This window comes from Balaenoptera borealis (assembly GCF_965194805.1).
Source record: "Balaenoptera borealis genome assembly, chromosome: 2".
NCBI lineage: Eukaryota > Metazoa > Chordata > Mammalia > Artiodactyla > Balaenopteridae > Balaenoptera > Balaenoptera borealis.
The window spans coordinates 91,256,634-91,277,867 of record NC_138867.1 but is presented as its reverse complement, the minus strand read 5'-3'; the positions used below and the strand labels follow the sequence as shown (position 1 = coordinate 91,277,867).

At 38.3% G+C, this 21,234-nt stretch overlaps 1 protein-coding gene across 1 annotated transcript in view; it reads right to left on the bottom strand.

Annotated features, from left to right (window-relative positions):
- MAN2A1 (mannosidase alpha class 2A member 1) overlaps positions 1 to 21,234 on the bottom strand; it is a 161,501-nt gene that overhangs the window by 121,564 nt on the left and 18,703 nt on the right. Inside the window, exons 2-3 of the mRNA XM_082375444.1 lie at positions 9,656 to 9,913; positions 6,859 to 7,003 (exon numbers count right to left, since the gene is read on the bottom strand). Coding sequence (XP_082231570.1) covers positions 6,859 to 7,003; positions 9,656 to 9,913 — 403 coding nt within the window. The remainder of the gene's footprint in view (positions 1 to 6,858; positions 7,004 to 9,655; positions 9,914 to 21,234) is intronic.

The window sequence follows — 21,234 nt, the reverse complement described above, 5'->3', positions numbered from 1 at the left end:
TGGTGAGATAAACAGAAGTCGGGGTCAGATCACAGAAACCTTCTAGACGATCCTTGTTTCTCACCAAGAACTTAGGAGGAAGGAAGTTAAGGTATTCTGAGCTGTGTTTTCAAAAATAACTGGACTGTGAGTATAAAGGATAGACTAACAAGGTAAAGCAGAAGAAAAAGAGGAAATGAGGTCACTGCAATAATCCTGCTAAAATATGGTAATGGATCGCAGTGGAAACAAACAGAGGGAAATAAGAGGCCAAGGAGGCAAAATGAAGCGCGTTTACTAATTGACTTAAGTTTCCAGAAGAGCGTAGAGGGAGAATCAAAGATGAAGCTGAGTCTTCGGAAACCTGCAAACCTGCTGATTCCTCTAAATGCTTTTAAACTCAGATTTTCAAAATAACCCAACCTTTTTGCCAGGTGATTCAGTGTCATCTAATAGTTTTTAAAGCATATCAGCTTCACTTCCATTAACTTGCTTGAGATACAGCATTTTTTTTGAACCCATGTAAGATGGTGTCACTGGAAATTCTATCCCACACCACAAGAACCTATTTCCATTACTATTAGGACAGCTGGGGTTTTGTTCACCCTGCAGCTGTATATGTATAATGGCCAAATGTGACCTCTTACTGTACTGCTTTTCTAAATGCCCTTTAAAAGACCTGCATACCTTGATACCTGACACCTGCAATTGTGAGATCAACCTCCAAAATATTTTCTAAGTCTGTGCTAAAGTTACTTCCCTCTCTTGTTAAGAATTTCATCCATGAGTATCTACTCACACCAAATGAGGACACTTCAGGCCTAATAAGTCCTCTCCAAATAGAGTTTGGTTGTCTATAATATGAGAGACATATATATTCCTTTGAGGCATTACTCTTAGGATATGTGAGGAGTCTACGTACTTAGCCTTATGAGTAAGCCAATACTGGGCAAATAATCAAAGCTTCTAGAAGAAACCATTTAAAAGCTGGAAAATATGGCTTCTCAATCACTTTCTAATTGTAAAAGATGTAGCAATGAGGAAAACCACTCACCATTTCATGTACTAATTTAGTATTTAAGGACAAAGACGTCTGTTTCAATAAGGATGGAAGAGAAGAAAAAAAGGAGAGGAAACAGTGCAATGAGGAACCTACTTTTGCAAGAGAGTTACTAAAATGTTTTACGTGATTAATAATACTAAAGTAGATGACATTTGGCTTGGAAAAACTTAAAAGACTTTCTTCCTAAAAGCTCTCCTATGGGTTCAGAAGTATTACCTGCTAGAGGCAATATTTAATGGTTACAAGTTTTGATTCCAGAACCAGATGGCTTGGGTTCAAACCCAGCCCTGCCACTGACACATTACTTATCCTCTCTTCTGCCTCAGTTTTCTCATCTGCGAAATGAGGGTAAAAACAGGATTTTTTGTCATAAAGTTGCTGAGAGGAGTGATGGATTCAATACATGTAAAATACCTAGAACAGCGCCTGGAACATAGTAAATTCCCATAGTACCAGCAATTATTTGTGTAACCAGCATACTGGTGAGCTCTGATGCACCCAGGATTGATGACAGACAAAAGTAATCAAAATAGGAGAATCGGGAGATGTTTAATGATCACCTACATCTCTTAGGCGCTACCTGACATTTGTGCTCCTAAGGAATACAGCCCAGTCAGAACCCAATCAGACTTTTTCCCTCTAAAAAGGAACCTCAATATACCAATTCTAGAGATCTCTTAAAAAGACAACCCTAAAGAGCCATGTAAATATTTAACTTTTAAATGCCACAATTTCTTAACAATTAAGATTGCCCAATAAAATACAGGATGCGAGGTTAAATTTGAACTTCAGATAAATAATAAATGTTTAGTGTAAGTGTGTCCCATACAATATTTGCAACACATGTAAAAAAATTATTCATTGTTTATAGGAAATTTAAATTTAACTGAGCAGCCTGTTTTGCTTTTTTTTTTCCCAGCTAAATCTGGCAACTCTATTAACAACCCAAAGTTCAGATAAATGTGCTAAATTAGCTAATGCCCATAAAGCAAGAAGAAAAGAAATACTAGCATCATTTGAACTAAATAAAGCACCTTAAGCGGCAGTATACAAAATGGAAAGAACGTGGATCTTACAATCAGGTAAATCTGAGATCCAATTCACTCCTCTGCCCATTTATTTATGACTGACTGACCTGGAACAAATAACTACACTTCCTCTAACCTTTCTGTCCTCACCTGGTCAATGGGGTTTAAATTTACCACTTCTCAGGGTTGCAGGACAGATTCCATGAAGTAACACACACCAAACACACCCTGAGGCAGGACAGGCAATGAATGTCATAGTATCTTAGCTCCAGAAACGCAAATTTCCCGTCACAGTAGCCAAAACCGAAGAACTCGCTTTATCCCACAATAACTCAACAGAAAAATATACTCCCCAAACTGTGCCCGCGTACAAAGCTCTCCTTCTCCTGACCATCTCATTCCACTAGGCAGGTTCCTTTGGCAGCCCGAGTTCTGTCCCCACTGCCTTTCACCTACATGCACAGTACTCAACCATGGCTGGCCAGAACTGGTTTCTTCTGACCGTGCTTAACAGTATTTGAACAGAAAAGCTGTGAAATAACATTACACTGTGATGTCCTCACATGTTTTTGTTCTTTTTCACAAACTTTTTAAGAATAAGGATACATAAACAAATTCATTTCAAATTATCATATAATACTAAATGCAAAAATCTGTTCTCTTAATTTTCAAAAAAAAAAAAGGCTGAAAATCCTAATCACTCAATCAAGTCAATAAAAATTCTGCAGAAGAACTGCAAATGCATAAAAGAAAATTATTTTCCATTGTGACTCTTGGGCCTAGGTCTTCCTTCTGTTTTGGAGTCATACCACACGGGGGATTATTTTCTAACGCTCATTTTACAAATTGCTTAACTAACAATATGCTGTCCAATTTTTCATTTAGTATACCTTATCTTCTCTCTCTACACACTGTGATTTCTTTGAAGGAAAATTAACTAAATATTTCAGCAGTTTAACTAGAGGGAAGCAAAGAATTAAGATTGTAGATACAAAGGTGCTTTAACTGTGTTTTAATCAGCTTATTAAATACAACATGAACATGTATCAATCAACTAACATTTAATTTCATGGTCTATGATTCAAAACTTTTCAAAAGCATAACGGTACAAAATTATCAGTATTTACTTAACAATTCCTTTCCAACTTTGTTTTATCTCATATAAACCATGTAAAATATTATATGATAATTGTTACATGTCCTTATGGACTGGAAGAAGACATAATTAGGAATTTTATTAATATACAAATATAATTTGAAATTTATCTTTCCAATTTGATCCCAAAAGAAAAATATCTCCACATATAAAAATACAGCAACATAATTTTTTAAGTACGGTGACTAAATATAGGAATCTTCTAAACTCTATCCCCAACAGACAACACTTCACTGATAAACTACTGAGCTAAAGTTTGTTTTAAATTGTTGCGGCAGAAAATGGAAACAAATCTCTATAAATTTCATTTAGAAAGTAAACTGCCTTAATTGCACATTCATTTAGGAGTATTATACAAAGATTTCCCATCAGAGTCACACTTTGACTTGGAATGTATGTGTACATACTTATCTCTTCTTCTCTACTGAAAGAGTGGTTTTTCATGATCTGGGTGATTCAGTTTTTCACAGAATAATTTAGTTTATCTAAATTCTACTCTTGTTAAGGAGCAGTGAAAATTATTAAGAAAAGTCAGGTTCTTCTCTAGCATTTTGCTTGATAGCAAAAATTACTTTAGTTTTAAAAGGTCTGTTTCTGACCATTATTTTTGTCTCAAGTGGAGAGGGGCCTGAGGGTAATGGTCATTAACATCTTTCACTAAGACAAAAAGATTCAACTGTGGTTGCTAGGATACCAACAGACAGATTCACTTATTACAGTCAGGAACAGTTATTCATAATGTCTTCTCACAAAACAACATACTAACTGCAACAGGAAGGAAGCTTAATGCAAACAAAGTCTAAAGGGCAGAGGCAGTCCCTGCCCTTTAAGAGCTTAATATCGTCTGTTACTGGTATTTAAAAGTGCATTTTAAATAAGCTATTTTTTAAAGGAATGGAAATAAGTAGACAGCAGGAAGAAGTGAAGGAGGGAAGTTAAACGTATAGGCCAAAGAATAAGTCAACTGTTTCATCTGAATCTGCAGAGTCACATTCCTTTGTTCATTAACTTATTTAACTGAATGAGTCTGTACTATGTGTTGATTACTGTTCTAGGCATTAGCACCCCAGTGGCTAATAAGACAAAGTTTGAGCCCTCATTGAGCTTACACTCCAGGAAGGAGACAGAAGTTAATATTTCTGCCTATAGGCAAGCATGAATGCGTGTGTGTGTGTGTGTGTGTGTGTGTGTGTGTGTGTGTGTGTGTGTACGTACACAGTGTGAAAAGGGCACGGAGGCAGGTCAGTGAAGGCCTTACATATATGTAGTGATTACTACATGCCAAGTGCTGGGCTAGGCAATGAGGACAGAGTGTAACAAGAGACACATGTTTTCTGCCACTCAAGTTTATCTGGGTGGGAGATCCAGGTAAACTAACAGGGAAGTAGTCTGGTGCCACTTACTGCCTGTGTAACCTTGGCAAGTTGGTAACACCTTCATCATGAATAGTGGCACTAACCTTCAAAAGTTACTGTGAACATTAGATGTTTATAAAACGTTTGGCACATTGCCTGGTAAACTACAAATTTTATTATTTCAGTTAAGAGCCCACGTTATAGAATAACAAGAAATGAGATTGGTGGAAATTGAGGATGGCAGAAAAGAGGAAAGGATAATAAAGGTCTGTAAAAAATCAAAAAGGGAGGAGAGCTGGGTTCACATTAGAAGCTCTTTGTAAAACACACTGTTAAGTGTATTTATAAGCCTACGAGGAATAGTATACAATGGAATCACATCACATACCCAATTAAGTGACAAGAATTAAACGATACATGATTGGCAGAGAAAAGAGGAGGAGAGAACAATTTAAATAATAAAAGTGGCTCTGCCACTATCTCACTCAATGAGGGACTATTTCAGAGTAAATGAGATTTACAGAAAAAAAAAATCTGCAGTCCTACAGGCAATTCTCAGATCCCACATGTAAAGTGTGAGCACCTCACCTCACTGAGTGAGTCCAGATATAAACAAAGACAGTGTGTTTTTTCATATGTGTCCCCTAAATGCAAATGTACTATTTAATCTGGGGCTCAAGGGGATAAATAGCAAAAGGAATTTTTATCAGATGTGATTTTCATCACCTTTTGTACTTACTTTATAACTAATTCTTGTCCACTATATGACCTCCGCTTTATAGATACACAATTTTCTACATTTTATAGATAAACAAGCCCAAGGACACCAGAAGGTCTGCTTCATTCTGCCTGGCTCCAAATCTCTGCAGCCTTTATTCAATGCCCAGGCAACCCTGAGTTTTGATTTGAAGGGCAAGGTTAAGATTAAGGAGGAAGGTGATATAAAACATATAAGAGGAAAAGTTAACAAGACTAATAAGGAATTTTAGGAAAAGATAAAGACATTAAGACCAAAGACAAGGAAACCAAGTCAGAAGCTGATGTGTAGTAACTGCTCATCACAAATTTCCAGAACAATATTGATTTCACATATACTATACCTCTGTGTATACTAAATATTGAAGTATACTGGAAATTCAAACACTTCAGCATCCAAGCTCCATCTCCCAGACTATCTCTCACACCCAAAAGCAGGGCGCATGCGTGCACACACACACACACACACACACACACACACACACACACACACACACAGCTTCACCAAATCATTTGTCCAGACATAAAGTAACAAGTTCTACTGTCTTAGAAACAGAAAGAAATACATAACAATAAACTAGTTGAAAAGAATATAGTATGACAAAATTGAAAATTGGTAATAAAGAAAAAAACCTTCAAAGTAGTAAATGAATATGGTGCCTCTGAGAGTAATAATGAAATTGAGAAAAATAACAAATAGAAGCAAAAGTCAGTCATTCAAAAGAGGTCTTTGGAAGTATATTCCAAAAAAAAATCCTGCAACTTAATTCACTGGGCATTTACTCAGTGCCTGTGTCCTCACACTAACAGAGATAAAGATCGAATCACATTTCCCATCATCATTTTAGCAACTTCCCTTTACCTTGGGGGGAAAATCTCTGGCCTCAGTAAATAACAAAAGTTGTCATATGAAAGAATAATAACATTAATGATAATGATAGCAGTTACTCTAGGGCTGTGTAACATACCTTTAACATTTTACCCTATGAAGTAATAAGTACTTTATCCTGATTCCACCTGGGAAAAAACTTACTGTCATGTTAAGAAGCTGGCCTAAAGTTGTTTAACACTGTTGGGATTGGGACTCACTCTCACGTCTGCTTAACATCAAGGCTCTTAACCACTTTACACTGTTTCTACATTTTAAAGATACAAACTTTCCCATGAGCACTCTGCGTTTTCTAACGTAGAGCTTATGGACGTGAAATAATTCTCCCACACAATACGTAAGAAGTAACTGAAATGAACGATCAGTACCTTAAATGCATGTAACTTTTCATCTCCCAAAGCTAAGACCTTCTTGTGTTTATTCCTATTTCATACTATACAAGTATTATCCTTGAATGGCTCATAAATTGATAAAATGAGAACACAACTACATATAAAATAAATACGTTATTGTTAAAAGTCAGAGAATAACGTCTCAAAAATTTGAGAAGTGGGTCATACCAGATTCTCACTAAAATACTCTGGGCCTACAAGGGCTTATTAACCTCTAGATTTTTGAAGTGCAAATTTTACCTGGGTCGTTATGGGAATGAGGCACCACAAAGACTTGAAGGGGCTTAGTATCCCATTCATCAGCTTTATAAGTAATGTCAAATCCTTGCTTCCAAACTCCACCATCCGGATTGTCAAAAGGAATTAGACTATAAACATCCAACATCTAAAAATATGAGACAAAAAAAAAAAGTTAAATTTAATCATGTATAACCATTATTAATTTAAACGTAATGTTGGAAATATTTGCTCAAAACTATTCCTTGCTGTACTCTGTATATATATTTTAAAAGATAAAACTATTTCTGTAGACGTTAACTAAAGAGTTTAAGGCAGAAAATATTTAATCACCATTCAAAGGATTAAAATGCTATTTGTATTATATAATTAACCTGATAAATAATCCCCTTCCTCTTATATAAAATACCTTCATTCAATTCTTCCCTTGCTTTACTTCCAATACAATTTAATAGAAAATGATGGGAACTGAAGAGCAAACAAAAAAAAATTTCATCATGATCAAATATTTTAGCATTTTCAAACACGGTACTGAAAATTATTTTCTACTTCGTCTTTATATTATAATCAATCTCCTATGTTTTTTTTAAAATCTGTATCTGAATGGAAATGGATCTATAGCTATTCTTTAATTTCGCCTATGTATGTTTACCTTTTTTATTCTAAAAATAAAACTATAACAGGGTCAACTAGGTTTAAAATTGGAAGAATTTTTTACATTGAGATTTAGCTTTTAGTGTTCAAATATTTTCTAAGTTTCTAAGTTTCCAATGTAGTGTTCCTTCTAGATAATAATCTATTTGGACACAAAGGAAAAAAATATTACAGAAAAACAAAGCCAAACAAACCTAAAAACTTATTTTTCATACTCTCTATGATAGTAAGTGTAACAAAGAACACAAACCTTCTTTGGTAAAATTCAAACTAAAAAATTACATCCTAATAAATACAGAAATGGGTTACAAATTTTTTTAAGATAAGCGAATTATATAAAAGTGAATACAAAGTATTTTAAAACAATCATATGTCTTTCACTTGGAAGTTCATAACTAAAATAAAATACTCCCAAGGATGAGAACAAATCTTTGGGAACCAGCTGGATAAGAGGATGTGAGAGCACTCTCTGCTATCCCTTCCAGGTCCTTCTGGGGCCCTGCAGCTTTCCCAGTACCCTGCTGCCTTGCTCTGCCTGATTTCCATGGCTCCTCTGCAGCTCCTTTCTGTCCAGCTCAGATTTAGACCCTTCCCCTCCCCCCCAAAAAAGATTTTATCATCTCCCTTTAAAAGGTACTTAATTAAAACCTAAACAAAGCCAAGCCTCACAGAAATAGATACCCCTTCAAAGCCCAGGATGGTGATCCTATCTGAACCTGGCCACACACTAGGCTGATGAGGCTGTAGGCACGCAGCCCGGGCAGCTCCACTGTCCCCAGCTTCTGGCGTGGCCTGTGAGCCATGGCCTCGAGATCACATCATGTTCTCTGTCCCCAAGAGTTAATGAAAACTTCTACTCTGAAGCAAGGCCAGAGCCAACTCCTTTTGTCCAACTTTAAAATATTCACACCCCAGGGTCCTGTCACCAAGTTCCAGTTTCCAGTCTAAGGTACAACGTTAAAATAGCTCTTTGCCAATTTGTAGAACAGAGCAAATATGAGTGACACACCCAAAGTTTAAGAAAGGCAGAAGTCCTTTCTCACCTTAGTTTTCAACTCCTCTACCCTCTAGAACAGTGCTACCCGAGGGAAATATTATGCAAGCCAAATACATGATTTAAAATTTTCTAGTAAAATGAAATAGGTAAAATTAATTTTGATGATATATTTTTTAACCCGATATATTCGAAATTTTACCATCCCAACGTGTAATCAATATAAGAATGAGCAAGATATTTTACATTCTTTTTTTCACACTAACTCTTCAACACTTTGTGTGGATATTAGTGCACATCTCAACTCAAATTAGCCACACTTGAAGTGCTCATTAACCGCAGGTGGAGAGCAGCCTCCATCCTGGACGGCACAGCTCTAGAACATTTCCCTTCCCTCTCACAAAGGCATATTCAGTAAAAAGAATCTAACCTTACACTGTGTAAAACCTATAATGTAGAACAGATATATACTAAGAGTAGGGCTTTTCTGGTACTCTCCAAAGGAAGGTAAACAAAATCTCTTTGGCCAGATTTAAACCTCTGAAGGTCTTCAACTACTACAGAAAATAAGACCTAAGAAGCATACAGAAAAGGCCATAGTCAGGAAGTATAAAATAAGAAAAATTAGGAGAAACACAGAATTACAGAAATTTATCACTAAAAAGAACATTAATGATCATTTGACTAATCAAATGATTTTATAAAAATAGAAACGATAATCCAGAGAATTCAGCAACTAAGAACAGATACCAGATCAAATCTAAAAAAACAAAAACAAATCAAAGCCCAGTGATTTTTTTTTTTTAATTGAAGGCAAACTTTTTTTTTTTTTTAATTTAATTAATTTATTTATTTTTGGCTGTGTTGGGTCTTCGTTTCTGTGCGAGGGCTTTCTCTAGTTGTGGCAAGAGGGGGCCACTCTTCATCGCGGTGCGCGGGCCTCTCACTATCATGGCCTCTCTTGTTGCGGAGCACAGGCTCCAGACGCGCAGGCTGAGTGGTTGTGGCTCACGGGCCTAGTTGCTCCGCGGCATGTGGGACCTTCCCAGACCAGGGCTCAAACCCGTGTCCCCTGCATTGGCAGGCAGACTCTCAACCACTGCGCCACCAGGGAAGCCCAGCCCAGTGATTATTAACGAATGCATACATTACCTGCACATCTGAACTCTGACTTCCACTTTGCGAAGCAAACAGACAGTCTCCAGGGTCAACTGTGAGAGACAGCTGTTTCGATGGCAGAAGAGGTGAGCCGGCACCTTGGCTGAAATTGCCTTTTGAGCTTTTTGAACCATCCTCCACAGACTCACTCAAATTGATGACCGAGTCTCTAATATTTGAGATGATCTCATTATTCTCAGCTAGCAAACGTTCCAAATGGTCTATTTTTTCTTGCAACATTGAGAGCTGGCCCTACAATAAAAAAGAAAAAGGCAGCTATATGAAACTCTAATATAGCTCTGCTGAGACACACAACATTTTTTTTAAACTATGTGCCTGACCAAGAGGGCAGCTACTCACCCTTCACTATCCACTTTTATAAGTGGGATCACAGAACGCATGAACGTATAACAGCTGGCTGTTAAAACACCAATTTACAGCAGAAAATCTTCTCCATGGCTGCAATCTTCATTTAGTCATATTTTAAAATGTGCAACAGAAAGACCAAAAATATTGGGGGCTATATTTCCTATTACCCCAAACCCAGCCCTAAAAGATCTTCAGGTCTCTAAAATCACTAAGTACAACACCATATTATACTCAGATATGAAATTTTAAATTTAACTATAATTGATTCCAGTTACTTATAAGAGCAAAAATGTATGAACCTAAAAAAGATCATTCCATTTCAATCAGTAACACTAGTGAACAATCCTAAAGAACTATCATCAATAGAAAAATCAACTAGTCAACTCTTAATTAGCTATATTATGAAAAAGATTGGCATGAACCTTCCCCAAGCAACTGCGCTGTAAGTCATTTAGATTGCTCCTACTATACTACTGTGCATCTTTCGGTTTTTTTCATTGATCCTCACATGTAGAGGCTTGCCACCTCTGAACATAAACCATGCTATATAGAATAACCCTTCAACTTATGAGAGCAATGACAATCTTTGTCTTGTTCACTCCTATATCTTGGGTCCCAAATACATAGTACTTATATGTTTATCACATGGCCCTCACATTTCTTCAACTCAACAATAATTCTTTAGTGAACACCCACTGTACAGGCATAAGGCTACATGCTGGAAAGACAGATGCGCATTAGATATGGGTCCCTGTCTGAATACACAAGGTGACATTGCATTTGTGCCACAGCAATAGCAATAGCAATAGCCTGCGCTATGACCCCAAAAATGTCCACATTAAGGTTTAATAAAATATATGCATAGAAAATAAACAAATCCGTACACCCAGAAACAAAAATTCTCTCACCAGTAAATAACAGGAAGACAGAAAGGGGGAAGGAAAAGAAGAAGAGAAAACACCTACATGTCCCAAAGTGAAGGACTGGTCAAGTGATACATCTAATATCATGAAACAGTTTTCAGTCGCTAAAAAGTTAGAAATACAAATTTTCAAAAAAAAGAAATATTGGGAAGTTACTTTCAGGAGATACAGTGAAGAAAACCCAGTTTTAAAATAGTATGTATGAAAAACATAGTATGTATGACATGATTGATCCTCTTTTGATAAAAAATACATAAGGAAGGCCATAATCAAGATGGAAAAAACTGGTTAAGGGTATTTATACTTTTCTTTAGTCCGTTATGAGTGGTTGTGGATTTTGTAATGGGGAGGCCAAGAATAAGAAAGATTCAAGTTCCAAGTATTGGCCAGTTCAGCAAGGGGTGGGGAGAAATCAACAGAGTGCTCTCTACCAAGAGAAGACCACTTCAGCAAACTGTGAGAGAGGTGACAGAAGTCTGAAGGGACTAAGGGAGATATTTTGGAATAAGAAAAAAAGTACAGTAAGTCCCCTACATACGAATGAGTTCCATTCCAAGAGCGCGTCTTTAAGTCCAATTTGTTCGTAAGTCCAACAAAGTTAGCCTAGGTACCCAACGAACACAATCGGCTATATATTGATAGCACTGTACTGTAGTAAGTTTATAATATGTTCGCATCTTTGAAAGTTCACAGCTTGAAGGTTCGTATGTAGGGGACTTACTATAGCCAAGATGAGAGGCAAACCAGCAGGAAGGTACCTTGAGGGTGAGTGGGAGAGACAACACTGGAGGTGAATAACCAAAGCCTAGACGTTGAAGAAACAAAGAGCACAAGATGGCCATGGACCTCCTCAGACCTGAAAGATGCTCTCACAGGCTTCTCTACTTAGACACGTATGATAGAAAGAGCCCCCTACAGGTCAGAACTGTAGTCCTTTAAGGCAACTGTCACCTCTAGGGTGGGGTGCCACGTCCTACAAGGGAGAACACAAGCCTGTTCATCAATGTATAGAGAAGCAGAAAGTGCAAGGTCTTAGCAAAGAACTCATCCTGCAAAACAAGCCCCACTTCCCCCCGTGAAAAGCAAGAGAGAGAATATGGATCAGTCCTTGACTAGAAATGGCAAAGCAAAGGAAACTTGTTGGATCACTGACACACTAGGTCAGGGTCCAAAGAAGCTAGTTGAACCACAGACGTTGCCAGTCAGCAATTGAGCAATATTACACTACAAGTATTTCTTTATAGGCACACATCCATATTGGTCGATTGGCTCTCGTGGAAAGACCAAAGGGGACCCCTTGGCCTAACCCAAAGTTCACCCAAAGAAGCTAAAAATATTTGAGAGTTAGGTACACAGCTGACTAATCTGTATTTAATTTCCTAAATGGACATGCTATCAAAGGCTGTCTGAAATAAGGGAAAAACTTTTCTTCACTCATTATCACAACACCCCAGACTGAGGCTTTTTGAAATCACTACTGATGAGTTTTGTTGAATATTTCCAATACTGAACATACAAGCCTACTTCAGTGATGCTTGCAATTTCTACCACAGCAGGTAACAACAGTAAATCAAGTTCCTCTGAATCCAAGCAGAATTAGAACATGTTGCCTTGTCTTGCCTGCAGTAAAGCTACACACCTCCATAAAATAAAACCTTAGCTTAGTCTAAAATACCACCAACCCAGAGCTTTTAAAGATGCTGCGTGTTTTATCCGACACTTATAATGTATAAATTAATTCATGGGTGCCCATGTTTCTCCAGATCTTTCTGTACTTTCGGGAAAAGATAATTCTGGAGCCATGCATATAGCAAAGCCACCTATAGCTTAAAAGAACACACTGAGAAAAAAGAGCCTCCTTTTGCGAATATTCTCACTATGGCCCCAGTCCCGAAACCCATGGATGAGAGTATTATACAAAATAAACATTACAGGCGATGGATGTTCCATGAAAAAAGATCCTGCAGGCACTAAAGATGACTTTCAATCTCACTGTAGTTTTAAAGATACAATTAATGATCAGTACCTGGAATTCTGTACTGAATTAATAAGTCCATGGAGAAAATTATGGCCTAGAGATATGTTAGCATAATGGTCTAATGAAAATCATTTTTTAAACTATATTATGCAGTGGAATAAAGTCTCGCTACAAACAGCTAAAATTCTTGAAATATACATACTTCCATAAGCAAATTCTGTACACACGACAGAGGAGCATGATATGACCTTAAAAAGATACACTTGTAGTCTGCATTAAAGTAACAGAAATCATAGATAATGCTTCAGTTATGCTGACAAGTCAAAGAATGCTGATGGTAATATTGAAAAAGACAATTTTCTGTAGGGCAAGAAAATCACTTGTGAGAAAACCACTTTATTCTTTGATTTGCTAATCAGTTCTACAGGGAGGCCACAGTGTTACACTGCCAAGGAGTGGGGAAGGAGGTCATGATATTTGATTTACTCTGCTTCTGGTGAAAAAGAAAAACTGAGAGAAAAAAAAAAATCACTGATAGCAAAGACTTTTGAGAGAGAAAATTTAGAGCCTACTACAAGCAAACCAAGATCAGTACCCACACTGCCCTATGAACAAAATCAATCTATATACACCTAACTGCTAAATCCAAAAACTTATATAATTATTTGCCCCATATAAGACACTAGCTGCTGGGATTGGCATCACTGTAATCACTCAAGCATGGCTGAATCTGCGTATCATTCTTCCTTCCTGTTACAACTGAAAAAATACGTGCCTCCCCGCCCCACGTCAAAGACCAACACTCCACTGGTGAGCTCCAAACCCATCTCTCTCAATTGCTCAAAGGCTGTATTCTTTTGGTTAAACTCCCTCAACACTGCTTCATCAAACTCGCCTTCTAAAAGCAACTCATCCTCAATAGTATAACATATTATATTAGGTCAAATTATATGAAATTGCCATTCTCATAAGCCAAAAATAGTCAAATGTCACCAATTTCTTATGGCTCAACTTAACACTATATCCTATCTAAAAAAATAAACTCTGGTGCTTCCCTTAGCCCCACCATTCCCTTCGAGGGCCCCACCCCCTTCACAGACAAACAGAGGTTATCAACAGTCTATACATCCCCCTTCCTTACAAACTCCCATTCCCTCATCTGGCCATTCCAATCAGCATCTGCCTACCCCTCCACCAAAACTGCCCCTGAAAAGCCCCCAAAGGCTACCATGTTATCAAGCCTCATTAGCCAACACTGTCCCTACTCATCATCTCGAGGAGCATTTGGCCCAGTGGACCACTCCCTCCTCCCTGACATATTTTCTTCACTTGCTCGCAGCACAGCATGCTCTTGGTTTTCCTCCTGCCAACTGTTTATCAGTCTCTTTCTCTCCCCAGTATCTAAACAATGGAGGCACTCAAGGTTAGCTCCTGAGAAATCTGCCTTCTCCATACTGTCGTAAATGATCTCATCCACTTCTTGGTTTAAATTCCATTTTCTGTACTGATGTCTCCCATATTTATATTTCCAAATGAAACCCCTTCTCTGAAAAATAGACCCATATATCCAAATGATTACCTGACTTCTCCACTTCGGTTTCAAACTTAAGTCTGAAAGATTACTTTCCCCAAAAAGCCATCTTACTAAAGCTACTTAGTAAAGACTGGAGGCCTATGTCTACCTCGTTGACCACTCCTGAAATCCTCCTCACCCTGCTCACACATCCAACCTACCTGCAAGTTCATTCATCCTACCTCCAAAATATTTACTGAATCCATCTACCTCTCTCCCTCTCAACTGCTACCACATTGGTCCAAGCCACCAACAATCTCTCTTAGCCTAGTATAGCAGCCTCTTAACTGATTTCCTATATCCACATCCTTCAACCATGCCCTACTCAGTTGTAATACCTTTATTACAATCCAGTGCTAGTTTCTTATCACACTTCAAAAAAAATTAAAACACCTCACACTAGACTCAGTAAGGACCTGCATATCTATCTCCCCACGCTGCTCTCTTTCTCTCTCTCCTCCAACTTAGCTTCACCCTGATCTTATCTCAGTTCTAAACCAGCTCTTCCCCACCTCATTAAGACCTTGGTACATGTTCTCTTTACAGAATGCTCCAACTCCCTTCTGTTCCAAATGTCCCCTCATAGTCTTCTCCAGCCATCCTCTCGAAAATAGGCCTCCTCATGTTATACTCTACGTCAGCTTATTTTTCGTTTCTTCCACAGCATTTTTACCTATTTTATTCATGTACTATTTCCCCATCTTCATCACTAAATGAATCACTATATTTAGAACAAGCACCACAGCTGTCTTACTCATCATTGTACCCTGATACCTAGCACAACACCTGGCACACAATAGAAATGCAAATATTTACTTAAAAAAAAAAAAAAAAGACAGAAAAACAGTGTGTAACATTTTTCCTAAGACAAGGAAGTAGTAAATGTCATTTTGGGCACATATACCTACACCAAAAATAATACAAATAAAAATGAAACTAATAATTTTTAAAGAAAGAAAATCCAGAAACACTCTTCACTGTAACCCAAAAAGTAGGTAAGAAAAGAATCAGGAGTCCTAAATAATAGGGTGATCTTCATGGACTGTTTAGGAAATGAAATAAAAAATGACCCATATTCGGCCACATAGTGACAATCATGACCTCGTGAGTAGAGTAAAATACGTGGCTCCTTTTCTAGGGCAAAGATTATGGATTCTGTACAGTCCAATCAAATGTTTTCAGATTTCACAACCTTCAGTAACCATGGCTCAATGGGCTATGATTTTCAACTGACGTGTGGGGGCCAGGGTGGAGGGAGTTTGGATAAAGAACGCTGAGACGATTCTAGAATCCTTCTTACCATGGTAGTGATATGAAATCTTCATTCAACCAAATCAAATTTATAACTAAGAGAACTCTCAAGGAAATATTATTACATGTATATTGTATAACCACCAATGGCAGAATGCAAAAGAAACAAAACTTCACCCAAAGAAACAAAACTTCACCCCAATATGTGCGTGTATGTATACACCTGAAACTCTAGATCTATACCCCCTTTCATATATGCTTTTTCCCCCCCTTCAAATTTAATTTTGTTAGGTTCAGCGTGTCACTCCATCACATCAAGATTTTTCTGCACTTGGATTCTGTCACTGAAGTATCCTTCATGAAGTGAATGTGGTTGGGTGAACAAGGCTCTAACAGTGACCATTAGACTCATTGGAAAGGCTGCTCAAAATTACAGATCCCTGGGATTCATCCTGGAATCTCAGTAGGGCCCCAGAAACTGCAGTGTTAATGTTCCACAGGTGACTCTGGTGATTAGCCAACTTTGGGACCTATGGCTCTGACATCATGCATTTCAGTGAAATACCTAAGAGAATTGCAGCAGACAATAAACCATTTGGCAAGTCATCCCTCAACTCCCCACAGGGTGACATGAATTCACAGACCTGCACCCTTTGGTAATCTGTTTAAATATATATTAACTCTCCTCCATCTCATGCTCTAGGATATTACACCTTACCACATTTTTATTTTTAAATAACAGCACATAATGATTACTTTTAATGACTCCTTTACCAGATGACGGTAAAGGCAGTTTAGCTAAATAGTTAAGCACATGGGCTCTGGGTCAGACTGTCTGGGTTCCAATCCTAGATCTGGCACTTACAAGCACTGTGACCTTGAGAAAGTACAACAGCTTAACTTTGGGGAGCCTCAGTTTCATTACGGGCTAAATGCAGTGCTAATACCCATTGCTTGGAATGGTTGTCAATGAACTTAGCACAGAACCTGCCACCAAGTAAGCACTCAAGAAGATATTACTGCTGCTACTGCTATAAAAAAAGTTTGGCTTTCTAAAATTACTTTGAAGGGGAACAACAACTGTGATTAAGAACAGACTCTAAAGCCAAGTCAAGAGAGTAGCATAACCAAAACAGCAGCATAGGAGACCCCAGCCTCCACCTTCCCACAAAGATCAACAATTAGACAGCTATCCACAAACAAAATAGTCCTGGGAGAGCTCTGGAGTCTACTTACAGAATTTCAGCAACACAGTGGAACAACAACAACAACAACAACAAACTGAGAATACCACACAAAAAAAGAAGCAAAGCAGCTTCATTTTGCCTGCATCATGCCATCCCCCAAGCCAACATTGTTCAATGCCAAGAGGGAACTCCACAGCTAGAAAGAGTTCCCCTTGCTGGGAAAGAAAAGTGGGTAAGTGATCAACCTCCTCAGCCCTTTGGAGCACTGTACAAAGAGACACATAGAGACACCTAGGAACAAGGAAGGAAAGCAGGGGCTACCAGTAGCAGTCACACAGCAGGAGTTCACAGTGACCTGCACTGCAGAGAAGCCCAGCAGCTTCCATCACTGAAGAAGGAACCAATGGCTAGCACAGTAGTCACAGAACCCCTGCAGATTTCACCAGTTTTCACCCCACATGTATTCACATTCATTGACTCCAGCCACCTGTGTCCCTTCCTGCTTCCTCCACACCCATCCCCTCTGGAGCCCAGGAACCACATCAGCAGCCAAACCAGGCCTCTGTGGCTGCTCAAGTGCAAGATTCCAGCCTAGACCCTCACTACTATGGGAGCCCCTCCAGCTGTGCACTTGCAAGCTGCTGCCAACCTGATGCCTATCACCAGCCTCCATCACCTGCGTACACCCAGGAAGAGACTGTGCAGCCATGGGAAAGCATGCCTACTGCGAGGGCCCCTACAGCTGCTTGTGGGTCAGGATGTGGTCCTATCTTCTGTCACCAGCAGGCAACACTGTGCCCACCGGTAGCTAGACCTGCCAGCTAGACCTGCCAGCTGTGCCCCTGCACACCCCAAGACTGCCCCTGTCACCAGTCTCCACTGCGGCGTGCTCATGGTGAGACCGAGCAGTCACAGTAGTACACATCAACCACCAGGGGCCCTGCAACTACCAGTGTACCCATAGTTGGCTCCAGCTTTGCTGCCTGACTTGTAGTGCCACAAATACATGTATGTCTGCAACCGGCCCTGTCACTTCACTGGCCCCTGTAGCTGGCTCCCATGGCCAAATGTGTGCACACCACCAGCTCTGGCCATCACTGCTGTCTGCTCTGATACCTAGCCATTGAACCTAGCGATGCCACTGAGGACTCAGACAGCCCTTGCAGCCACTGAAAACAGCCTGCATCACTCACCAGAGACCACACATATCAATGTTGTGAAATCCAGTGGCCTGAGCCAAAGAGACATCACACTGACCCCCAAAACTGATGTAGCCACACACCCCTGCACTTGACCTGGGATCACAGCATGCTCCAGCATGCCCCCACCCACAGGTGAAAGGCTTCTCTTACCAGTCAGTCCATAGTTTGGAGGAGGTCACTGCTTCTTCAAATGCAGACACCTTTACTAGGCTACAGGGATCACAAAGAATCAGGGAAGCATGACTCCACCAAAGGAATACAGTAAACCTCTAGTAATTGGTCTCAAACAAATGAAGATACAGGAATTGCCCAACAAATAATTCACAATTGTTCAAAAGATGCTCAGAGAGTTACAATAGAACTCTAGATAAGAGTAATAGAACACAGATAAGCAACATAACAATATCATAAAAACAATATAAGAAAAAAATGAGAAATTCAATGAAGAGATGGAAAACATATATAAGAACCAAACAAGAAATTTTCAAGCTGAAGAATACAATGATCAGTAGAGAGCTCTAACATCAGACTTGACCAAGCAAAGGAAAGAATAAGTGAGCTCAAAGATAGATCAATTGAAATCATTCAATCAGGAGAAAAAAGAAAAAGGAATGAAAAAGAATTTTAAAAGCCTACGTGTTCTGTGGGATACCAACAAAAGAACCGTTTTGCAAATTATTGGAGTTTGAGAAGGAGAAGAGTGCAGAAAGCTTATTTAATGAAATAATGGCTGAGAACTTTCCCAAACTGAGGAGACATTTGGATATCAGGTTCATGAAGCTAATAGGTCACCAAACCAAATCAATTTAAATTGATCCTCTCCAAGACACAGTTTAATAAAATTGACAAAAATCAAAGACAAAGAAAAATCTTAAAAGCTGGAAGAGAAAAAAAGCGTGTAAAGTTCAAGGGAACCCCCAATAGGCTACTGGTGGATTTCTAAGCAGAAAACTTATGGGGCAGGAGAGAGCAGGATGATATATTCAAAGTGCTGAAAGAAGAAAACTGCCAACCAAGGATACTTTATCTGGCAAAGCTGTCCTTCAGAAATGAAGAAGGGATAAAGACTCCCCCAGACAAACAAAAGCTAAGGGAACTCATCACAACACCTGCCTTACAAGAAATGCTGAAAAAAGTCTTCCAGCTGAAAACACACTAATTAGTAACATGAAAACATATAAAATACAAAACACACTGGTAAAGATAAGTATATAGTCAAATTCAGAATACTCTAATACTGTAATATAGTACAGTGGAGTGCTAACCATTTAACTCTAATAAAAAAGTTATATATATATATATACACATATATATACAATGGAATATTACTCAGCCATAAAAAGGAACGAAATTGGTTCATCTGTAGAGACGTGGATGAATCTAGAGACTGTCATTCAGAGTGAAGTAAGTCAGAAAGAGAAAAACAAATATTGCATATTAACGCATATATGTGGAACCTAGAAAAATGGTACAGATGAACCGGTTTGCAGGGCAGAAATTGAGACACAGACGTAGAGAACAAACGTATGGACACCAAGGGGGGAAAGCAGTGGCAGGTGGGGGTGGTGGTGTGATGAATTGGGAGATTGGGATTGACATGTATACACCGATGTGTATAAAATTGAAGACTAATAAGAACCTGCTGTATAAAAAAATAAATAAAATAAAATTCAAAAATTCAAAAAAAAAGTTAAGGAAAAAGCATTAAAATAACTAGCTACAGTAATTTGTTAATGGATACACAATATAAAAAGAGGTAAATCGTGACTTCAAAGGGGGGTGTAAAAGGGTAAAGTTTTTGTCTGTGATCTAAGTTAAGTTATCATGGTAAAATAGACTATTATAACTATAAAATGTTTTATGTGAGCCTCATGGTAACCACAAAGCAAAATGCTACAGCAGATTCACAAAAGACAGAAGAGAATCAAAGCATACTGCTACAGAAAATCAAGTCACAAAGGAAGGCAGCAAGACAGGAATAAAGAACAAGGGAACTACAAAACAGCCAGACAACAAGATGATATTAGTAAGTTCTTACCAATCAGTAATTACTCTAAATGTAAATGCATTAAATTCTGCAATCAAAAGACAGAGTAGCTGGATGGACAAAAAGCAAGACCTAACTATATACTGGCTACACAACACTCACTTCAGCTTTAAGGACATACACAGATTCAAAGTGAAGGAGTGGAAAAAGATATTCTGGGGAATTCCCTGGTTCCCTGGTCTAGTGGTTAGGATGTAGTGCTTTCACTGCCGGGGCCCAGGTCTGATCCCTGGTTGGGGAACTAAGATTCCGCAAGCCATGTGACCCGGCCAAAAAATAAATAAATAAACTAGCAATTAAAAAAAAAAAAGATATTCTGTGCAAATGGAAACCAAAACTGAACAGAAGTAAATATAATTTTATCAGACAAAATAGACTTTAAGACAAAAATGGTAAAAAGAAACAAAAAGGTCATTATATACTGATAAAGCAATCAATTAGTCAACAAGACATAACACTCCTAAATATATATGTGCCCAACATTGGAGCACCTAAATATATTAAGCAATTATTAACAGACCTGAAGGAAAAATAGGCAATATAATAATAGTAGGGGACTTCAGTACCCCACATTCCACAATAGATCATCCAGACAGAAAATCAACAAGGAAACATTGGACTTGAGCCATACTTTGGAACGAAAGGACCTAAGGGACCTATATAGAACATTTCAACCAATAATAGCAGAATACATATTCTTTTCAAGCACACATGGAACATTCTCCAGAACAGACGATACGATAGATCACAAAGCAAGTTTAGCAAATTTAAGAAGACTGAAAGTACATCAAGTATCTTTTCCCACCAGAATGGAATCTAACTAGAAATGAACTAACAGGAAGAATGCTGGAAAATTCACGAATATGTGGAAATTACATAACACACTCCTGAATAACTAATGGGTCAAAGAAGAATCCAAAAGGGAAATCAAAAAATACCTTTACACAAATGAAAAGGGAAACACAGCATACCAAAACCCAGTAAATGCTGCAAAAGCAGTTCTAAAAGGGAAGTTTATAGTGATAAATGCCTACATTAAGAAA